Source organism: Pomacea canaliculata, linkage group LG7, assembly GCF_003073045.1.
Source record: "Pomacea canaliculata isolate SZHN2017 linkage group LG7, ASM307304v1, whole genome shotgun sequence".
Lineage (NCBI taxonomy): Eukaryota > Metazoa > Mollusca > Gastropoda > Architaenioglossa > Ampullariidae > Pomacea > Pomacea canaliculata.
Window position 1 is genome coordinate 14,924,286 of NC_037596.1, and position 18,366 is coordinate 14,942,651.

General features: G+C 35.1%; 3 protein-coding genes across 7 annotated transcripts in view; 1 reads left to right on the forward strand and 2 right to left on the reverse strand.

Moving 5' to 3' along the window:
- Nucleotides 1-1,662: 1,662 nt before the first annotated feature.
- Nucleotides 1,663-5,178, reverse strand: LOC112568609. Its single transcript, XM_025245983.1, has 6 exons — nucleotides 5,073-5,178; nucleotides 4,291-4,650; nucleotides 3,741-4,025; nucleotides 3,263-3,568; nucleotides 2,979-3,029; nucleotides 1,663-1,724 (listed from the first exon to the last, which is right to left on the reverse strand). The coding sequence occupies exons 1-6, from the start codon at nucleotides 5,155-5,157 to the stop codon at nucleotides 1,663-1,665; spliced, it is 1,149 nt and encodes a 382-aa protein (XP_025101768.1). The 5' UTR covers nucleotides 5,158-5,178.
- Nucleotides 5,179-8,562: 3,384 nt separating this feature from the next.
- LOC112568028 lies at nucleotides 8,563-15,589 on the reverse strand. Of its 4 annotated transcripts, none has more exons than XM_025245022.1 (9): nucleotides 15,511-15,589; nucleotides 13,679-13,771; nucleotides 13,131-13,224; nucleotides 12,694-12,816; nucleotides 11,915-12,112; nucleotides 11,471-11,575; nucleotides 11,090-11,290; nucleotides 10,268-10,367; nucleotides 8,563-10,090 (listed from the first exon to the last, which is right to left on the reverse strand). In XM_025245022.1, exons 3-9 carry the CDS (start codon nucleotides 13,192-13,194, stop codon nucleotides 9,904-9,906), a joined length of 978 nt encoding a protein of 325 aa, XP_025100807.1. In that variant the 5' UTR covers nucleotides 13,195-13,224; nucleotides 13,679-13,771; nucleotides 15,511-15,589; the 3' UTR covers nucleotides 8,563-9,903. The 4 variants fall into 4 exon arrangements, with proteins under 4 accessions (XP_025100807.1, XP_025100808.1, XP_025100809.1 ...); XM_025245023.1 differs by having other exon boundaries at nucleotides 13,679-13,766; nucleotides 15,511-15,567; XM_025245024.1 differs by lacking the exon at nucleotides 13,679-13,771 and having other exon boundaries at nucleotides 15,511-15,554.
- Nucleotides 15,590-17,301: 1,712 nt separating this feature from the next.
- Nucleotides 17,302-18,366, forward strand: part of LOC112568022 — an 81,182-nt gene continuing 80,117 nt past the window's right edge. The window contains exons 1-2 of one of the 2 annotated variants that reach the window (XM_025245015.1): nucleotides 17,302-17,547; nucleotides 17,948-18,188. In XM_025245015.1, the coding sequence (XP_025100800.1) occupies nucleotides 17,949-18,188 (240 nt within the window). In that variant the 5' untranslated portion in view covers nucleotides 17,302-17,547; nucleotide 17,948. The remainder of the gene's footprint in view (nucleotides 17,548-17,947; nucleotides 18,189-18,366) is intronic. The other variant, XM_025245014.1, reaches the window with a different exon arrangement.

The window sequence follows — 18,366 nt, forward strand, 5'->3', positions numbered from 1 at the left end:
TCTTATAATTTCTTTCAAGGCTTTAAACTTCCGGTTTGGAAGACACCTTAAATAATTTAATACCAGTTTTTAGAATTCTTGTCCTTAAATATTTGCATGGCGTTTATTATGCATGTACAGGCAACACGCATGTCTGCTGGAAACAAAACAAAAAAAAAAACAACAACAAAAAAGCAAAAAACAAAAACCAAACCAGAAGCTCCAGAAAATGTTATTTTCTTATACAGATCCTTATATAAATATATTAAAATGAATGTAAAATAGTATTCCAATGACGTATATGTCACACAAAATGCCACAAATCTGGAAATTTGAGACCATGCATAGCATCCTCCTTAAATCTTTATGTAAACATATTAATGAAATTAAAGAACACTAACAGGTTTTAGCCACAGCCACTTGATTATTGCTTGAGGCCTTACACAACACGTACAGGCAGGCATAACTTCTCATTTTTCAACAAGAACGAGAATTTTGCCTCGGGGGACAAACACAGTGTAAATTATACAATAAAACAGAAATACTGACTTTCTCAAGAAAAAAGTCAACTAAGAGCCCCACCCCAGCACCACACGAATAGTATTTAAAGCTAAATTGCAATTGTTTCTGTTTAGATCTTCTTGAGAAAAAAATCACAATAGAATTCAACTAAAGAAATTAACCAATGCATACACATTTAACATATCACAGGATATGTATATTAACTGCGAAGCAAGAGTCTATTAAAGTGTAAAATGTAATTTAAAAACTCTTGACCAAAACAAAAGTGTAACAACTAGGTTAGAATTGTAATAAATAATGAAGTTACCTCTGTTTAGTGATTCAAATACAGTTATTATTCTTAATCACAAGGAAAGGTCTTCAGTCCGAGAATCATGCGATGTTTCTAAGTAAACGTGTCAGTGCCACCATCTCACGCCTGGCGACTAATACTTATACATAATATATAATTTTACACACATGAAGAGCGCTCGATCTAACGATGCGGTTAGCAAATGATACAAAAGTATAAAATACAATAATGCAGTGAAAGCCTCTTTTAATAAAATAAAATGTTGAAAGGTTGGCAAAGTTTATTTATCTTCCCTCATCTTGTAAATGACAAAAAGTTTATCTGAGATTTGCAGTGAAGAATAAACAAGTGGTTTCTTTTAGCGGCCATTCCGATTTCTGAGATCGTTGATGGAAAACGGAATAATCTGATGGAATGTTTTTCTTTCTAACACAACTGGGTCTTCATCAAACTGATATTTATGTACAGGTGAAGGATTACAAGGGCAAATTTGTAGTCTAGAGGAGCAGATTGTCTCCCCTTAATATAGGATAAAGAGGTTTGAGGAAGAAATCAGGGAAAACATGTCCTTGCGACCTGTGATCACAAGAGTTCGTTAGAAACAGACAAAAATGTATCTGGCATATCTGCTGCGACTTGCATTTGTATTGTTCTTCTTCTATTAGAGAAGCAGACGCCTATAAATGTTTGTTTTTGTACCTCTTACATTTTCTTAAGAGAATAGAGTACGTGCTGTGAAGCTGAGTGAGAACTCATCTCTTGCTCAGACGATAAAGGAACAGGAAAGCAGGTGTCGGGGCTTATGAGGCTGTTTGAGGCCGTTCCTGATCACAAAGACCTTTGAACCTTTTAACATTTCCCTGATCGGCTCAGGAAACGAGAGGCAAGAAAGTAGGTGCACTTTGAACAATCACAACCTCATTTTTGCAACCTATTGAAGCCAAAATCATTCACCTTTTTCGAAGACTGAAGTTTTCAAAGAAGAAACATTTTGAAAGACACGGTAGAAGTCACGTGATATGTGACGAGGTCAGCGATACAGTAATGTTCCCGTCTTTTGGCCGACCTAGAGGCAAACCGGATTTCCGTCAAAGTAGCAATATATCCCAAGACATTATTACAAGCACTATGTTATGTGTTGTATTTTATTTGATGATACTTCATTGTCAGAATGTATTGTGCTATTACTATTAATTCAATAAGATTAAAATTCTCTTTAAAGTCGATCAGACTGTCTCAGGTAAAAATTGAGCGTTATTAGTTCTACAAACTTAGAGACAAAATACTTACCAAGCTTGAACATTAGCTGGAAAACGAGAAATAGTTTCCCAGACAAGGAAATATCTCCATCAGTGCTTGCCAACTTCTCACACCAACAACGCCGAGGACGCGCGTATCGCAAAACTTACTAAAGTAATCGTCAGGATGTGTCTGCAAGGGTTGCAGTATCCATCCCGTTTGGAAGATCGTTGCGCCAGATGGGTTTGGAATGCACGACCCCTGACTTACATCGCTGTAGTCCAAGGGTGGGCAATTTTTTTTTTCGTGGGCCGGTCTCAAAATTCTAAACTCTACAGCCTGCCAGTAGCATACTAAAAGCAATTCAAGTCCGCGGACTGTACTTTGCCCACCCTTGTTCTCATGTCAACTTTTGTTGTCGTTTACAAAAGAGCTGATGTAAAAACCGTTTTCGTATTTATTTGGCCTTTTTTCGGACAAAACTCTTAGCGTTTTTGACGACCTTTCTACCTAGCTTCGGTAGTTTAGTTTTTCGTTCTTGGAAAAGGGAAAAAGAGAGACTTTCCTAAAGAAGATCCCATTGTTTGGAATTTTCGGCCTTTTTCTATTTTGACTGTGTCTACCCTCAAAGTTTTTTAAATCTGGTTTTCAAAACCCATTTTTAAAGAGGAATCTTTTTATAACATCGCGTACTTTTTCGTTCATTTTCAAATCTTCCTCCGTGCATTCTAATCATGTTCGCCATAGTATTATACACATGCTGCTGTTTGTGATTCGTGTACGGCTTACTTTCGGTTTGTTTGCCGTCTTTGGTGTAGAGCACATTTCTAAATTAGAAATGTGCTCTACACCTTTAATAAAATTATGATTAATAATTATACTTAATAATTTTCAATGTTGCTATTATTACGATTACTATGGACTCATTAAAAAAATTTAAACTCACTTGTCTTTAGCCCATTTCCATCATTGCTTACTTCAGGCCACCGACCATAAACTGCAGATTACAAACAAACAACAGCTAAAATATCTAGTTTTTCAGACCAAGTAATACCAAAAATTCAACAAAAAACATGATCTTCACTACTAGCTAAATTAGAAAGTATTTACAGAATAGCTTGTGTGTGGAGTCGGGAGGCGTTAGTTACAGAAACTAATACGTATTGCTTTGTATCCATACGGTAAATATTCTACACAGTAAATAATAACGAACTATGTCAAGATACCAACATTGGGATGTGCTGTTGACCAGTCCAATCGTTATGTTGGAAAATCCTAGCTCTGATAAAACATGTAATGTCCAAATGCCCCCTCCAATCGTAGAATTGGCAGCAAAGTGAAGGGTCAAGTTGAGGTCCGGCACACTTCCGCTAACCTCGCATGCCACCTCCTTGCTGGGAGAGAGTAGGAACAATGTAGTCATGAGACATTTACTGATATTCCTTGTGTAGGATTTTAGTAGAAGAGTCAGGCCTTTGTGTAAAACTCTTCTCAGGTCTAAGAATTCACTAGACAATGGGAGGAACCGAGGCAAACCTGAAAGAAAAAAGTAACCCTGTTAATGCTTGTAAGTAATGACAATAACGATGATGATGATGATGATGATGATGATGATGATGATGATGATGATGATGATGATGATGATGATGATGATGATGCCCAAATCCTAAATTTCCTATGCAATGTGCATTTATTATAAAAAACTTACATTTGACAACAATGGCCACCGATTTGTTAAGTTCCGAGCCTGGTGCCTCACATCTGATGGTCGGCCACACTTCGTTGCATCGAATATCTCGAGAGAGAGTGAGAGGACCTTCTCGGTTCCCAGTTGAACTTAATGTGTGTCCACCGTCATCCACCATGCGAATGGTGACCGGGGGATTTCCATTTATGAAGAAACAAGAGAATATGACCTCCTGGTTCTCCCCAACAAGGTGTGTTCCATTGACCTTTTGTCCATTTACATGCAAGCCCGTGATCATTGGAGGGTCTGTAAGAGATGAAGCATATGAGACGCTTTCAGAATCTTTTTCTAATTCTCTAGGCCAAAGGAGACTAACATTAATACAAGAAAATCAAACACAACAGAGAATAATATCAGTAATCTATATATAAACTTTTTATTTAAAAAATGCTTGATACTTTTTAATTACAATATTCAGGGCTCATTGTGTGAGAGTTTTATATATCGTGTTAGGATTTAAAATTTCTTATATACGCTGAAGATAAAGACTTACAAATACAATTATACTCACAGGTTACTTGCAGCTTAGAGTGCTTTAGTACAAGTGGAGTGTAGTTCTGTCGTAAAAGCTCCCACATAACATCACTGTGTGTTCTTTTAATGAGAAGCGAAAAATGCATTTCTGAGTTGTCCACCCAGCAGGTGGCATTGTACCTTTGACCTTTGCACACGGCGTCCATGTTCTGCAGCCATCGGCAGTTGCAGGCACTGTAGGACGATCCACTGTCACATATCTTAACATCTATGACAAAGGCAACCAAGTGAGAAGTCACGCTGGCTCTTGCTGAGATAGGATAAATAAAACTGGAGAGTGTGTTCTCTTTGATTATTAAATCTTCTGAAAGTGTTTGATTTGCATAAGGGATCATACCTGTAAAAAAGCCAAAGACACAGTTTACCAATGCATGATTTTATTTTAACATAAGGAAATGATGATTTCAAAAATGATCACATCGATACTTTTAATTAAGTAGCTAGAAATTATAGGAATTTTTATATGGGACATACAAATATACACCATAAAATCTCACAAAATTAGACTTGGCTGACTTTAAGATACAACAATTATGATATATTAGGCAAAATCAAAAAACAATAAAACACACAAAGAAAAGAGCAAGAAACTTACATTTCAAAGTAAAATAACTTCTTTAGGTAAATAATAAAACCAAGAACAGAATGTATTTAAAACATGAATGAATTTAGGAGAAAGAACAAAGAGAAAAATAGAAACCCAAGAAAGAATAGTTATGAAGAGTTTCAGTCTTTAAGATGAAAAACCGCTGCACTCACAAGCATCAACCAAGTTTTCTTCATTCTTGTACAAGGCGATCCAAAGGATTAACAAACACAAACACAAGTATCTGAACTTGCGCATCGCTGGTTCTTGATTCGTAGCCAGCGCGAGACTAAGCACGAGGAAGTGAATGCTGGGTATTAAATGCTCTTAAATTAATGTTACTATCGAAAATCATACACTCGTGTACATGTGCACTACAGACGTTTATTGTGGCGATAAAAAGTAAGCCTCCCCAATCAGAAAGAAGGCACATATAACCACAAAGAGTCAATTCTATTGGGAAATATTTCCTTTTAAACTATGTCTTTATGTATAGGAAAGTAAATTCTATAAATGATTCGGAAGCAGTAGTCAACACGAGTAAGTTTTTTTCAAATTATGCATCACTAGTCCATGCCAGGGACTGTTACTTAAGATCAACCGAGAAATTTTAGTTACAAAATTTAACAAAATAAATTATGTAAGGTTCAAGGACCGACATGATGGCCCTCATACCTTGGTTACGGAATGGGGGTGTTGTAAGGGCTTTAGGTTGACTGTGAGATGGAGAGTTCAGGGCTTTGGATCATCAGTGAGTAGTTTACTGGAATGAATAAGCTACTATAAGTATAGCACACACCTCCCACGGCCGTACAGACGCACGTGCGCCATCTTACTCAAGTAAGATGCCTGTGTCTTGCATATTCTTTCACACTACATAATATATCTAATCTTGCAATTATAACGAACTCTGCCCGATTGAGTTAATCAAGACAAACAGACAAACCTAGATGTTGACATTAGTCATATGTCACAAATTATGTAGGACAGCCCCTAAAGGTCAACCATCAAATCTTTCATAGAATGTCAGTTCCTAACGAGGGTATCCGTGCAGCGTATACAGTCTGTTGAGGAATATTTCCGTGTGAAATGGCAATAACAACCAGGAGAAGTTCCCACATGAGATATGGGCTAAGGGTGTGGTCAAATGGGACAGGGAAGTTACGAGCTGGGCAGAGGTCAACATGGAAGGCGGTTAGGTGTGCGCGATTTTGACCACAGGTCAAACCAAACAAATGATATCACCAAAGTACCAGTTTTTCCATTGTTGATAATGGGATTCAAGATTCAACATTCTTTATTCTGTCACCCTTGAAGGGTTATTGAGATATTAAAATATATCCATGCATGTTCACACACATTACTATCTTCATAAAAAAGTATCAATAATTTGTATACACACTTACTGACTGGTTTATGGCAACAGTAAATCTCAGGCAAATAAAAACAAAAAATAAAATCAAACCAACAACAAAAGAAGCAACAAACACAACAACAGTACCAAAAAAGGAAAAAAAGGGGATGCAACTAATTCTTTCCATTATCCTCTCATTCTCTTTTTTTATACTCACATTCTTTACTTATTCCAGGCTCTTCGTGTATACCTGTATATGTAGTCAAGTAAATTAAAGTATATGACACATGTAAACAAAGGAAAAACATGCTTTGTTTTTTTTCTCTCACTGTCCTTCACGTACATTCTGTGTTCTTTACTCTTTCTTTACCCCTAAGGAATATTTACATATTAACACACTTCCATCCATCTCCATATACAGTATCTCACTTACACCCAACAACTCACACACACATAAACATTTTATAAATTCATCTAGTTCACCTAAGTAAAATCTTTACGAATCAGGCTTATCTGTTTAATAATGACTGAAATTTATAACCATTTTGGTTCTTAATGTCCTTAATTGGTAAATAATTTTTCCACTGGTAATCAATTTTTTTTACAGTAAAATAGGTAATGAAAATCATCCGCAATATCCTTAGTGTTACAAAGAGCCTTTCATTTCTAAGTATATTTGTTTGCTTACAGTTATTGACTCAATAACCTAAATGTTATCAAAGGGAGACAATTATGGGGGAGTATTTTTAAGAAGAGTTCTGGTAAAAAAAAGTATTTATAAACATTCTATAATTAAAATGTTTGGGGGGAGTTTAGTTCTCCTATCCATTTCTGGATATTTTTAGTGGTCCTGAAGGGACCTCTCTAATATCTTCTTTAACAAATTACCTGATATGTTTCCTGTTTTTCTGGTTTATTCATATTTCACTTAGACCAAGATCTTGCAGTGTTTACTGGACAGCACTGATATAACTAGACTTAAGAATATTTGTTTCATGTAAGTTTAAGAGCATTCTACCACACTTTTCAAGCACTATGCAAGATGGAGTGGACTTTCTTACTTTGAGAATCATTTTGTGAAATGTTAGCTGGAACTTAACACAAATATCATTAATATCACTAATGCCTATAAAAATAAAAGTAATGCAGGCAAATTACTATAGCTCTTGTTTCCTTTATCAGACAACAGTGTTTTAAGATGGCACAAACTAACAGATAATATTTTCATTATATAACCATTTCAGTATGCTATAAATGATTTAAACTTTCAATACAGTTTATTTATCTATGTAGCTTTATAGCTAATTTCATTGTGTGAGAGTAATGATGATGATTGGCATCATACACCACTTCTGGAAGTTCAATATGACAGCAAACATCTTTACATCAATCTCACCTTTCTTAACCATATGCATCATCCTAATGTTTCAGCTTGCTGACAGTATTAGATATTTGTCTGTAGCTTCTCTTATATATACAGAAACTATATGCTTTTTGGATTTGTGTGTATATATGTAGGTTTTCCATATGCGTATGTTCACGATAAGTAATGTGCATGAGAACATCATTTTTTAAAGCAATAATAGCTTTCTGATTTCCATTATATATAAAGTCTTCAATAAGTTAAATCCTAACTTGTGGGTGCATGTTTACAACTATGATGCAAACAGGCTTGTTCCATAAACTTAAATATGTGTCTGAGTTTACTATAGTTTTATTGCATTAATTTCTCTTTTTACTTTTGAGAAGCATGGTAAATCTTTCGGTCTTCCTCAGAAACCTAGTACTGTTTCTTTGGTTTTTTCTAATTTTCTGGCTAGTAAATAATATGTCAAATATGTTTTTCGGAATAAAATATTGACAAACTACAGTGCTTTGTTGAGTACATGGTGGTCTGATAGCTCATGCTGCATTCTTCTTCCTCACGTTTGCTACAATACCACTGACATTGATGTTTTGGTGTCTTATATGACTGAGCAATGTTTCTGTTTGATAAATTCCCCATTTTTTTCATACTATAGGTGCACTGGTGTCACGTGGACCTTCGTGGGTATGAAATAAATATAGTGAACTGGTAAAATTACTCAGTATGAAATAAAGTATTGTTTTGTCATGTCTTAAAACCTTTGTTCAGAGATAAAGAAATGGAAAACCGGCATATTAATACAATCACTTTGTCAGTTAGTGTAATAACTTCTTTAAGCCATATTTTATGTTTTTTTATGTCAGCAAATGCTTTCCGATGATAAGACACTTTTTTTCTATATTAATGCTTAACAAGAACCACGTTATCATTAAGAAACATTTCGATATATAAATGTTGCTTTTATTTTCAGACGTGGGCAGATAAAACTAAGAATGGAGTACTCATAAGTAAACAAAAAATATTGTTTAGACTTTGAAATAGAGATGCTTAGTTACGTCATTATTATACATCTTCTAAAATAAAGACAGTGTCATATTTAAGATAGGGCATTGCCAATAGTACGATTTTGTGTCAACAGCACGAATAATTGCACCAAATTTCGTCTTATAATATTGAGATACCGTACATGCCATTTAAAAGAGAAGCATAATTAGTTAGAGGGTCTTGAAGTAGAAACCACTGAAGTAGAAACATGTTGTGTCATCTCCTTTATAACACATAACTGAGTTATTAACGAATTGTGTGTCTTTTTAAACTCAATTTATAGTACATCAGTACATAAGTACATCAGCCAAAAACATTTAAGAAACTTTCAGGTATAACTATATCTAAAGAAACATTGATTCATTTCAAAAAATACATTGGTCTTGAAGATAACCACACATGTGACTTCTTTTCCAGTTAATTGGAAACAAGATGGAAAAAGTAATCAAAATATTTTGATATATATATAAGGAAAAGCCATAAAAGATGACATCATATCAAATATATGTATTAAATTCGTTGGGTAAGAACAAATAAATAAAACGAATAGTATATTAGATACTACTTCATTTAAATCAAAGCTTTTCATAAGGAATATTAATTAGATTAAACGAACCAACATTCCTGATATCCATTCTTAGTCTAAACAAAATGTTCATATATATATATATAAATTACTTAAAAATAAAATATAGGATGTAAGAGATACAAATTTTAAGGTGTTTGAATCTACGGTATATTTTCTAAAATCGCTTCATTAGAAGTTACAACAGGAACTCATGTTAATTAGCCAGGGCTTCTGCTTACGCAAAAAATGCGTACAGTACTCATTAAAAGTTCGGAGGACTCCTTCAATTTTTGTCAATGGGGTCCCCTTCAAATCTGGGCGAAGAACAGGGACCCCTTCTTCAGATTTTTAAGGAGTCCCTGGGACCCCAAAGAATTTAGCCTTAGCAGAAGCCCTGAATTAGCTGTACTCATGTTCCATGATCAATGCCAATTGACAAATGATCGATACCGTAATTACAGTAATTAAAAAATAGTTATCTTAAATTCACAGTTAGTGATCATTGTAACATTTTATTACGCCATAAAATAAAACAAACAAAAAAATGGTTTAAAAAGCAGACCACATTGCTGTGTAAGTCCGAGTTGTTATCTAAACATTTCTGCTGTTAACAACTGGGGCAAGTATTCTTTGCTGATGTAAGTCCAAGTTGTTATCTAAACATTTCTGCTGTTAACAACTGGGCAAAGAATCAACAACTACTTCTGCTTTAGGGTAGTTGCTTTCCACCACACAAGTGGTTTCATCGGCTTTTGGTAATATCTTCTGTTCGGTGTCACAATATCTATCATAAGATATTAACTGAGAATTAAGTTTCTTGGATTCTTCCACGTCCTCCCTTTTCATATGAACTGCAGACCTGTAGGAACAATCAGTGTCATTTATTAGAACAATAAGGAACTTATTAGAAGTGAAGCATGTATTTTAGTAACAAATAAACAAATACTAAATATGAAGATACAGTATTCACTTTTACTCCAAGTTTACAGTACTGTAAGGAATCCTGCATGTATATCGCATTCATATTACAACTCACCTTCGTTTTTTAACAATAACAAATCCAAGTGTCAAAACCAAAGCCAAAGCCAGCACACCAACAACTGGCAACACCACAGGAACCACCGACACAGACGAACCTATAAATTAAAATGTAGGAATAATATAAGCAAAGCAGAGCTTTATTGCCCTTTGAAAACATGAGCAAGTAAAATTTACAAAAAAACATTTTAGATGATATGAAAAAATCTAAAAAATTAATAATTAGTGACAAATTGATATCTTTTGTTTCCCTTCGCATATTTGGAATCATTAAAGCCCTTTCCAGCTGGCAGAAGAAAGATCTACATATAATCACATCTCCGATGAAGCTTTACGATGCTTCTTTAGCCTGACTGTGAGACGTTAGAATAATCTCAAGCATGAAATTGTCAAAGTAATACACTTTAGAAGAATGTGTAATGATTTGAATACAATGAAGATATGCTAGAAAAACAACATTACTTGAGGAGAGGGGATTACTACACTTGAATATAAACTTTACAGATAAAGGTAAAAATGCAGTCTGATTGCTGAAATAAATAAATAAACAAATAAATAAACAAATAAATAAATAAATATTAGCAGCATGTTAAAGCAGAGTCGGAAATTTTCCTTGAACTCTTTTTTTTTGATCAACATGTAATTTAGGCAAGCGTAAGTAGCCAAAGGCTAGAGTGTACCTTCAAGTGTTCTGATCCTCAGCGAAGCGCATCAACCACCAGGATTTGGGGTGTCAACAACAGTTATCGACGTTTTAAGGGAACACAATCTTTATAGACTATTTTAAACAAAACTGCCAACTATTTCAGAAGTTACTTACTTTCTGTATCTTTGACCACAGTCAAGCTGCACACTTGGGCTTGGAGTTGCGGGACAAAAGTGTTTGGCCGACACACATACTCTCCACCTGGATCGTCTTTCACTGTGAGAGTCACATGAAACATGTCATCACCTCCCACAGTGTCATACTGACACACACTGGAGCTTTGACATTCTGATTTGGTGATGCTGGCCAAGACACCTAAAAATAATTACAATGAATATTTTTCAGTGTCAGTGTAATGGTATCAATAATTCAATAGATAGTTTAATAATATGATATAAAGTTTTTCATGCCCACTGCTGTGAATATTTACATTACAACTGTTGTATTCTCTCCATAAAGAAAATTTGATGAGCTCTAAATAGTATTAAAGCTTACTCTTGTTTTTCTCTATACTAAAGCTGTCCACGTTGAACGAAAATCTGCAGTTGAAAATTACTTCAGCTCCGTCTCTAGGCTTAATTGCCTCACAAGTTGCATTATCTGCAAATCACAAAGTTATACATAGGTAATGTCTATATTTCTGGCAATAAAAGGCACACAATTTTTCATTGATAAGTACTTGCCTACAAACATTCAAAAGCTTTTCATGTTTCATTAAGCTATGTAACTTTTTGCACTCTTCGTTTCACTGTTTGTGATTATTTATCTATCTCTTTCTTTATTTTTATCTTTGTAAATCTGTCTATTTATATTTCTCTCCCTCTGTCCATCTATAAATGGATCCTAGGGTCTATATTAAAAGTTTGTAACGTTTATTCTACTAAAAAAAAAACCTCCTTTGTGCCAATGAAATAAAGCTGTTAACTTATTAATTATTACCTTGCCTTCCCGAAAAACGACAGGTGATGGCATTAGGCAGAAAGCCGTTAGTGCTGCATCCGTAACTTCCCTTTTTGTTGACAAATCTGAGTGGTACAGTGATGACAACAATGTCAGACACAGGCTGCTGGCACTCAAAGCCTTCCTGTCCGATGCAGTAAAGCTGATGGTCTATCCATGCACAGTCAATCAGCTTCTCTGTGTATTACAATAAGGAGTTTGTTGACACTGTGTTCTCATGCACTATTTAAATAAGCATTACAGCAATTTTGTTGTTGGTTAATAGTAAAAAAAAATAATGTCATTCACAGAGAATTGTATCGTAAATCTGAATCGGATAGTTTTGTGCTATTCAATTTAGAGCATGTGATAAATAATCAGAGCTCGAAAAAATATAAATGTAAGATTATAAATAAAATAGGACTGATACATCTATTACAAAATTAAATTGATTAATTATCGCAATAAAGTACTTGTCATTTAGCTAAATATTTGAAAGCTAAATTCAATGGCAGTCTAATCTGGGTGGGAAATTATGTTGTTATCACCAAAAAGTTTGTCTATGATTCCGTTTGAGGAAGAAAGGTATTTAATAATTTATTTTTAATCCCATCGTTAACGTGTGCTTCTTCGCCTTTTTCTTCATTTTAATAAATGAAAATATTAGGAGCGAGGTTAAAAAGGCGATTTTTTTCTTTTTTCCCTCTTTCGTACACACACAAACACTAACACGTGTTACGTGTTCACACACGATTTAAACATTTGTATAAATAAGTTACCTTCTCCACCGCTGTCAGGGTAAAAATAGATTGAAAAATCAGTTTGCGTTGAGTTAATATTTACTGGGAATGTAAATGTCAGTTTACTATTCTCCATTGCTGTACACTTCGTTTCCTTCAAAGCTGCAAAGTAAAATAATAATACAAGTTTCAAAATACGATGCATATGAAACATTCAAACAGTAAGAGATGTCTGTCTTATAAAAATAGTACTGAAATTTGTAGTTGATATGCAATTGATTTAAAACTGCCCAAATATAAAAAAATGATGAAGTAAGATTTTACTATTTACAGTGTTATGTAAACCCATTTTATTCAGCTGATTCATAAGCGTATCAAAAATAGTTTGTAAAATATATGCTAATTTTTGAAACAACATAATTTTATATAAAGTATTAAGTTTATTATTAAGTAACTAAACGTGTGTTAACACTAACCGTTTGCTGTGAAAGAGAGTAGCAAACTACCAACGAAGGATGTGTGCATGAATGAACGTGTCATTTGTGGTTGGCAGCAGTCACGACGCAGTTACTGCAAACAAAATTTTGTAAATCAAGGCTATTTTTCACGTATTATCAAAATATTTACTTGAAATAAAAGTATTCTAATTTAGTACTTAACTCAGTAGCTAAATATGAATGTCATGGAGTAAAATAATGGAAAAAGTTCTAAAATTCCAATGTTTCTTACTTAATTGTAAGCACAGCCAGGTACACCTCTGAAGAGAGCCTCGGGGCCTACGTGGGAGTAACAAAAGTTTTGCAGGTAACTTATCTATGACAGAAGGTCGTCGGGTGGTTAAGCTGCAATGACTAGACTCCTGACATCGGCCTAAGCCTCTTTTTAATAGAAGGTCACCTTGAAAATGTTAATCAGTTCACCTGTCCTCAAGGTAGGGTTGACTATCAGAACAGGTGAAGTAAACAACTGCTTAGGGCACAAGGACTGAGAAAGTGGGGCACACAATATTAAAAATATTTATTACCTTTCAGCGTTATGTTTGGATACTTCTTTCTCAGTACTTGTAAATCTGTTGTTCTTGTATGACCCTTGTTGAATTCTCAGTGTTTTGTCTTCACTTGTAACAAATGTTGACAATAAAATAAATACATTTCACTTTAGAATGAAGACTGTTTCTGGGATTTTATTAGTTTTAAGTGTAAATTAAGGGGCAGGAAAAAAATATGCTTCGGGTGTATTAAGATATCTTAGTTTGAGGAGAATCACATGGGTTGTGATGGGTTGACAATAAAATAAATACATTTCACTTTAGAATGAAGACTGTTTCTGGGATTTTATTAGTTTTAAGTGTAAATTAAGGGGCAGGAAAAAAATATGCTTCGGGTGTATTAAGATATCTTAGTTTGAGGAGAAAGAAGGGTAAACGGCTAGAGCAGTGTCATGGATCTAGTCAGAGTGCTAGGACTGGGCGCGTGTGTGGATGAAAGCGTGCGAATGATGGACGTTCTCTAAATGGAACGTGATAAATGACGTCAAGTGACGTCAAAAAAAATAGTGAGGTAAGCAGGAGAGAGACGTTAGAAAAGATATGGAAGCAGAAGGACGTTAGAGGGCATTTTTAGAAGAAGAAGGACGCTAGAGAACAGAGAGAAGGAGAGGTGAACGCAATTGCCAAGACATTTGCTTCGCTAGTCGGAGATCGAATAAGGTAGTATGAACGAAGAAACTACTGCCAAGACAGTAAGTTTGAAAAGCGAGTAGAAGCTACGGTGAATTTTGTGGTTGTGATAGAAGAGACGTTGATTGCCAAGACAGTGAGCTTATAGTGTGTGAGGTGTTCTTTGTACTTCGTAGATGTGGAAATCGAAGGAAAAACTATTGTGTTAGAACCGTTTTGTTTTTATAGTTAGGATCTATTTTTTTTGTAATTTTGATCAGTAAACAGACTCGTACAGGCGAATCATTCTTTAATTGGAACGAACGAAAGAACGCGCAGTTGTCCGACCCGCTGGTGAGTTGGAGAGAGTGAAAGACAAGAGGCACTGGCGGCGTCGTGACAAGCAGAGGTGGGCAATTAATTTTCCCAGGGGGCCGCATGAGAAATTGGGATGGTTTTAGAGGGCCGGACTAATATAGTTAACTTCGTTTTACCCAATACTGTATAAATAGTATATATATACTGGCGGGCGGGCCAGCGGGCGGGCCGGTCTGAGACAGGAGGCGGGCCGGATCCGGCCCGCGGGCTGGGCTTTGCCCTGGTCTGGGATAGAGGGATGCAAGGCTTATAAATCTCTATTTTTACAGAGAAATTCAGGGCCAGCCAATGTTCCATTTCTACTTTCCTTCTTTCACAAACTTTTTTGTTAATTCATAAAACAGTAATCGAAAGGAACTTATAAACTCTCTTTCTCTTAGTGAAAAAAACCTCATTTAACCATTTCATTAGCAAATTTAAGAAAGAATTCAGTTGTGACTAGCTGTGGTTTTTAAATAAGAACAAAATAAGAAAATCATCATTTAATTTTTTTTTAATTTGTCAGTTACACTGCATCAGTAAATATGTAGAAGGTTTTGAGTTTATTTGGGCATATTAAATATTTCAAGTATGCTTTAAACCTTTAAATCTTAACACTCAACAAAGGTGGCTGTAGCTAAGATAAACTATATTAACTTAATACAACAAATCACACTTTTCAAGTGTTATAAGTGCAGGCACTAAATATTTTAGAAGCACAAAGATAAAGCATTGAAAGCAAACACAAAACTGAACTTCAACATAGATATGATTACGCACAGAGGTGTAATGTTGTATAGCAGGTATCGTAATATAATACAACTCTATACACATATACATACCAGGAGTAGGCTTGACACTTTTTTTCGCTCCCCTTATCTGTCTGAAATAAGGAAGAAGTACATGTGTCAAAGTGTTGTGACACGACTACAAATTTAGGCCTAAGCTTTTTCAGTTGAAATAGGTCTCTGCGATAGCGCTGACTAAAGCCCCCCTACTCCTTATTTCTCGTTAATATTAAAACGAAACAATAGAGCAACAAAATGTAGACAGAAATGTGTTTGAAATATCAACATCACACCAAAAGACAAAAGTGATCTTTAATATCCCCTCTCCTTTCACGCACTGTATTGTTTAAATGAAAGCCACAGAATGTGGATATATAAGATATAATCTGCTAATTTTCTGAGATCAGGTGATTTAATACAGTAGTATTTTTCGTTTTCTCTTTAATCTCCATGGCTCTAGAATAAATTTAATATGGGTTGTGATGATTTAAGAATGGTTTAAGATTTAACTAATTTATTTCATCGATAATATTTTTGTGATACTGTTGTAGCAAAATCTCCAAGTCATGAAATCCGCTACCACCATCGGTAAGCACTAAGTGGTTCTACTTGTTATGTGTACGACCTACATACAGGCGGTGACTACAGAAAGGTCAATACCTTTAAGGAACCCTCTAGTGTGCTACACACCCCTTAAACACTCAAGTAGATCAAGGAAGTAAGCAATCTACCCATCCGGGATTTCCCGCACAGTAGTAAGTGAGATAACCTCAGTCCTGTACACCGTGTATAATGGCCAGGAAAGCAAAATGGCGTATGAGATCGGTGAAAATATACAGATAGAAGACAGGTGGACGGGTGAGCACATTAGTAACCAGTTAGGTTACATGCTGGTGTCAATGATTCTTTAAAGATCAGCAAGCACAGGTACGTTTACTTCCCTGACAATAATGTTTTAGTATAATTCTACAGATTGTAACCATCCGTACTCGCGTGTGTCTTCTTGTGTATAATTATAAGCAGGTAGGTGTACCTATGTTAACACATGTGTATCAAGCACCCAAAATACACATATGGAGGCTGATGCACATGCACACACTGCTACTTTTCTAGAATTCCGCAACCAGCAGACTGATTATGTTACATAGTTTCTGTATAGTGTGCGCTAGCTGCAATTCAAGATTGTCATACTTATTTGCTATCTTGTTGTTAATGGCCTTGCACAATCTCTCAAAGCGTGTCTTACTACCAGCCTGGCAGCTCAAATCACTCTGTACACATCAGATTTCTCACCCTCTTATCAGACTCGAGGGGTTCGGCCATCGCTCATTCTCTTTCGCTGGCTCAAGTATTTGGAATAGCCTGCATCTGTCTCTCTATACAGTGGGGATACTAGGTGGTTCCTGGTCTAAACTTTTTAAAAAACCTATCTCTTTCGGAAATATATTTGATTTTTTTTTCTCCTTTACTTGTGGTATTGGCCTTCTTTTTCTACATAAATACAAATCCTTCTGACTGTGAAGAGTTCAAGCGTGTCCATACATTCCTAAGGGTCTTTTGTGAAAGCAAACGTAATCCTGTCAAATTTATTCGAAGTAAATGTTGGTGTTGCAAATATTTTGAACTTTTTTGAAATGTTACAGTTGACAAAATAAATAGATAAATAAATAAAGATGTACTTTACTACATCTGCCCTATATTTCTTACGTAAAAATCTATCCCAAATTGTAATGTTCTTATTTTAATTCATGGTAATGGATTGAGTAGTTACTGAAGAATGAACTATGCAATCAACTCAAAAAAAATAATTTTATTAACTTAAAAAAAGACTGTTCATTTTAATTCATATGAGATTTTAACCGCTTACAGCTTATCGATTGTCAAAACGTGATACAGAATTGCAAGATATTTAGGGTAATAAATACTTTCTTTTTCTGTTTTCAGTCGCTGGACAGCCATCATGAAGTGCGCGAGTCGGGGCTATTCTGTTTCCCTATCAGCGGGTCATCTAATGTTACTGCTTGATTTTACTGAACCACTCCTTATTATACTTGCGTACTCCCTGAACTGTCTTGAGCAATAAATACACACGTATGTAAATAGAATACACTTTATTTTTTGAGGAAATTAATGAAAATATGACATCTTAAACCATCTGTATATTACAAATTTAACCAAGAAAAAATCAACAATACATTATCAAAGAGAATGTATTTTCTTAAACTGATCAAAAGCCGATTTTTCGCTGAGTTCACCTTTAACTGGATTAGTGCTAATTATTATGAAAACCGTGTGTCTACGCTTTTGAAGTTTTAAATTATAATCATTCATGAAACTATTTTAGCATTTTATTTGTGTTTACATAGAGATATGATGTTAAAAAGCAGTTTATACCTAGCAATTAGAAAGTACATTTAAAAAATAAAAGTTTGAGGGACATTCTTGTAAAAAATTATAAAACATTTCAAAGAGTGCCACTTACACTCTACAGGATGGCCAGTGAGCATCAGGAGAAGTTTAAGCACGCAGTGCACGTGCTTTCTTGTTTGAATGGCGAATGCAAGCCTCACATTGAACGCCTTGTCCAGCTTCTTGAGGAGAGAGGCGTCCAATGTGTCTACCAGGCAAGGGGAGACTATGGCATTGGAGGACTCTTTGCTACTCGCTTCAAAGACTTCTTTGGGATCTGCGAGAGAACCGTCATCCACATTTGTCAAGAAAGCATCGAAACGGTTTGCCTCTAACTTATATTTCAATATCTAAATGATTACCTGATAAAAAGTCTCTTAAAGAATTACACTTAATAAGAGTTTAAAGGGTTTTAGTCATTGAGAAGTTTCATCTATGCCCACGAATATTCATGTTATAATCCAAACATTCCAAATAAACCATAGGTCAAATTGGCTTAAG

Coding starts and splice junctions, on each gene's coding strand:
- LOC112568609 (XM_025245983.1), bottom strand. CDS start 5,157: ATGCGCAAGTTCAGATACTTGTGTTTGTGTTTGTTAATCCTTTGGATC. Junction 4,026..4,290: donor CTCTAAGCTGCAAGTAACCT/GTGAGTATAATT, acceptor CATCTCTTACAG/ACCCTCCAATGATCACGGGC. Junction 3,569..3,740: donor GGTGGCCATTGTTGTCAAAT/GTAAGTTTTTTA, acceptor TTTTTCTTTCAG/GTTTGCCTCGGTTCCTCCCA.
- LOC112568028 (XM_025245022.1), bottom strand. CDS start 13,194: ATGACACGTTCATTCATGCACACATCCTTCGTTGGTAGTTTGCTACTC. Junction 11,576..11,914: donor TCGTTTTTCGGGAAGGCAAG/GTAATAATTAAT, acceptor TGTGATTTGCAG/ATAATGCAACTTGTGAGGCA. Junction 10,368..11,089: donor TGTGGTCAAAGATACAGAAA/GTAAGTAACTTC, acceptor TTTAATTTATAG/GTTCGTCTGTGTCGGTGGTT.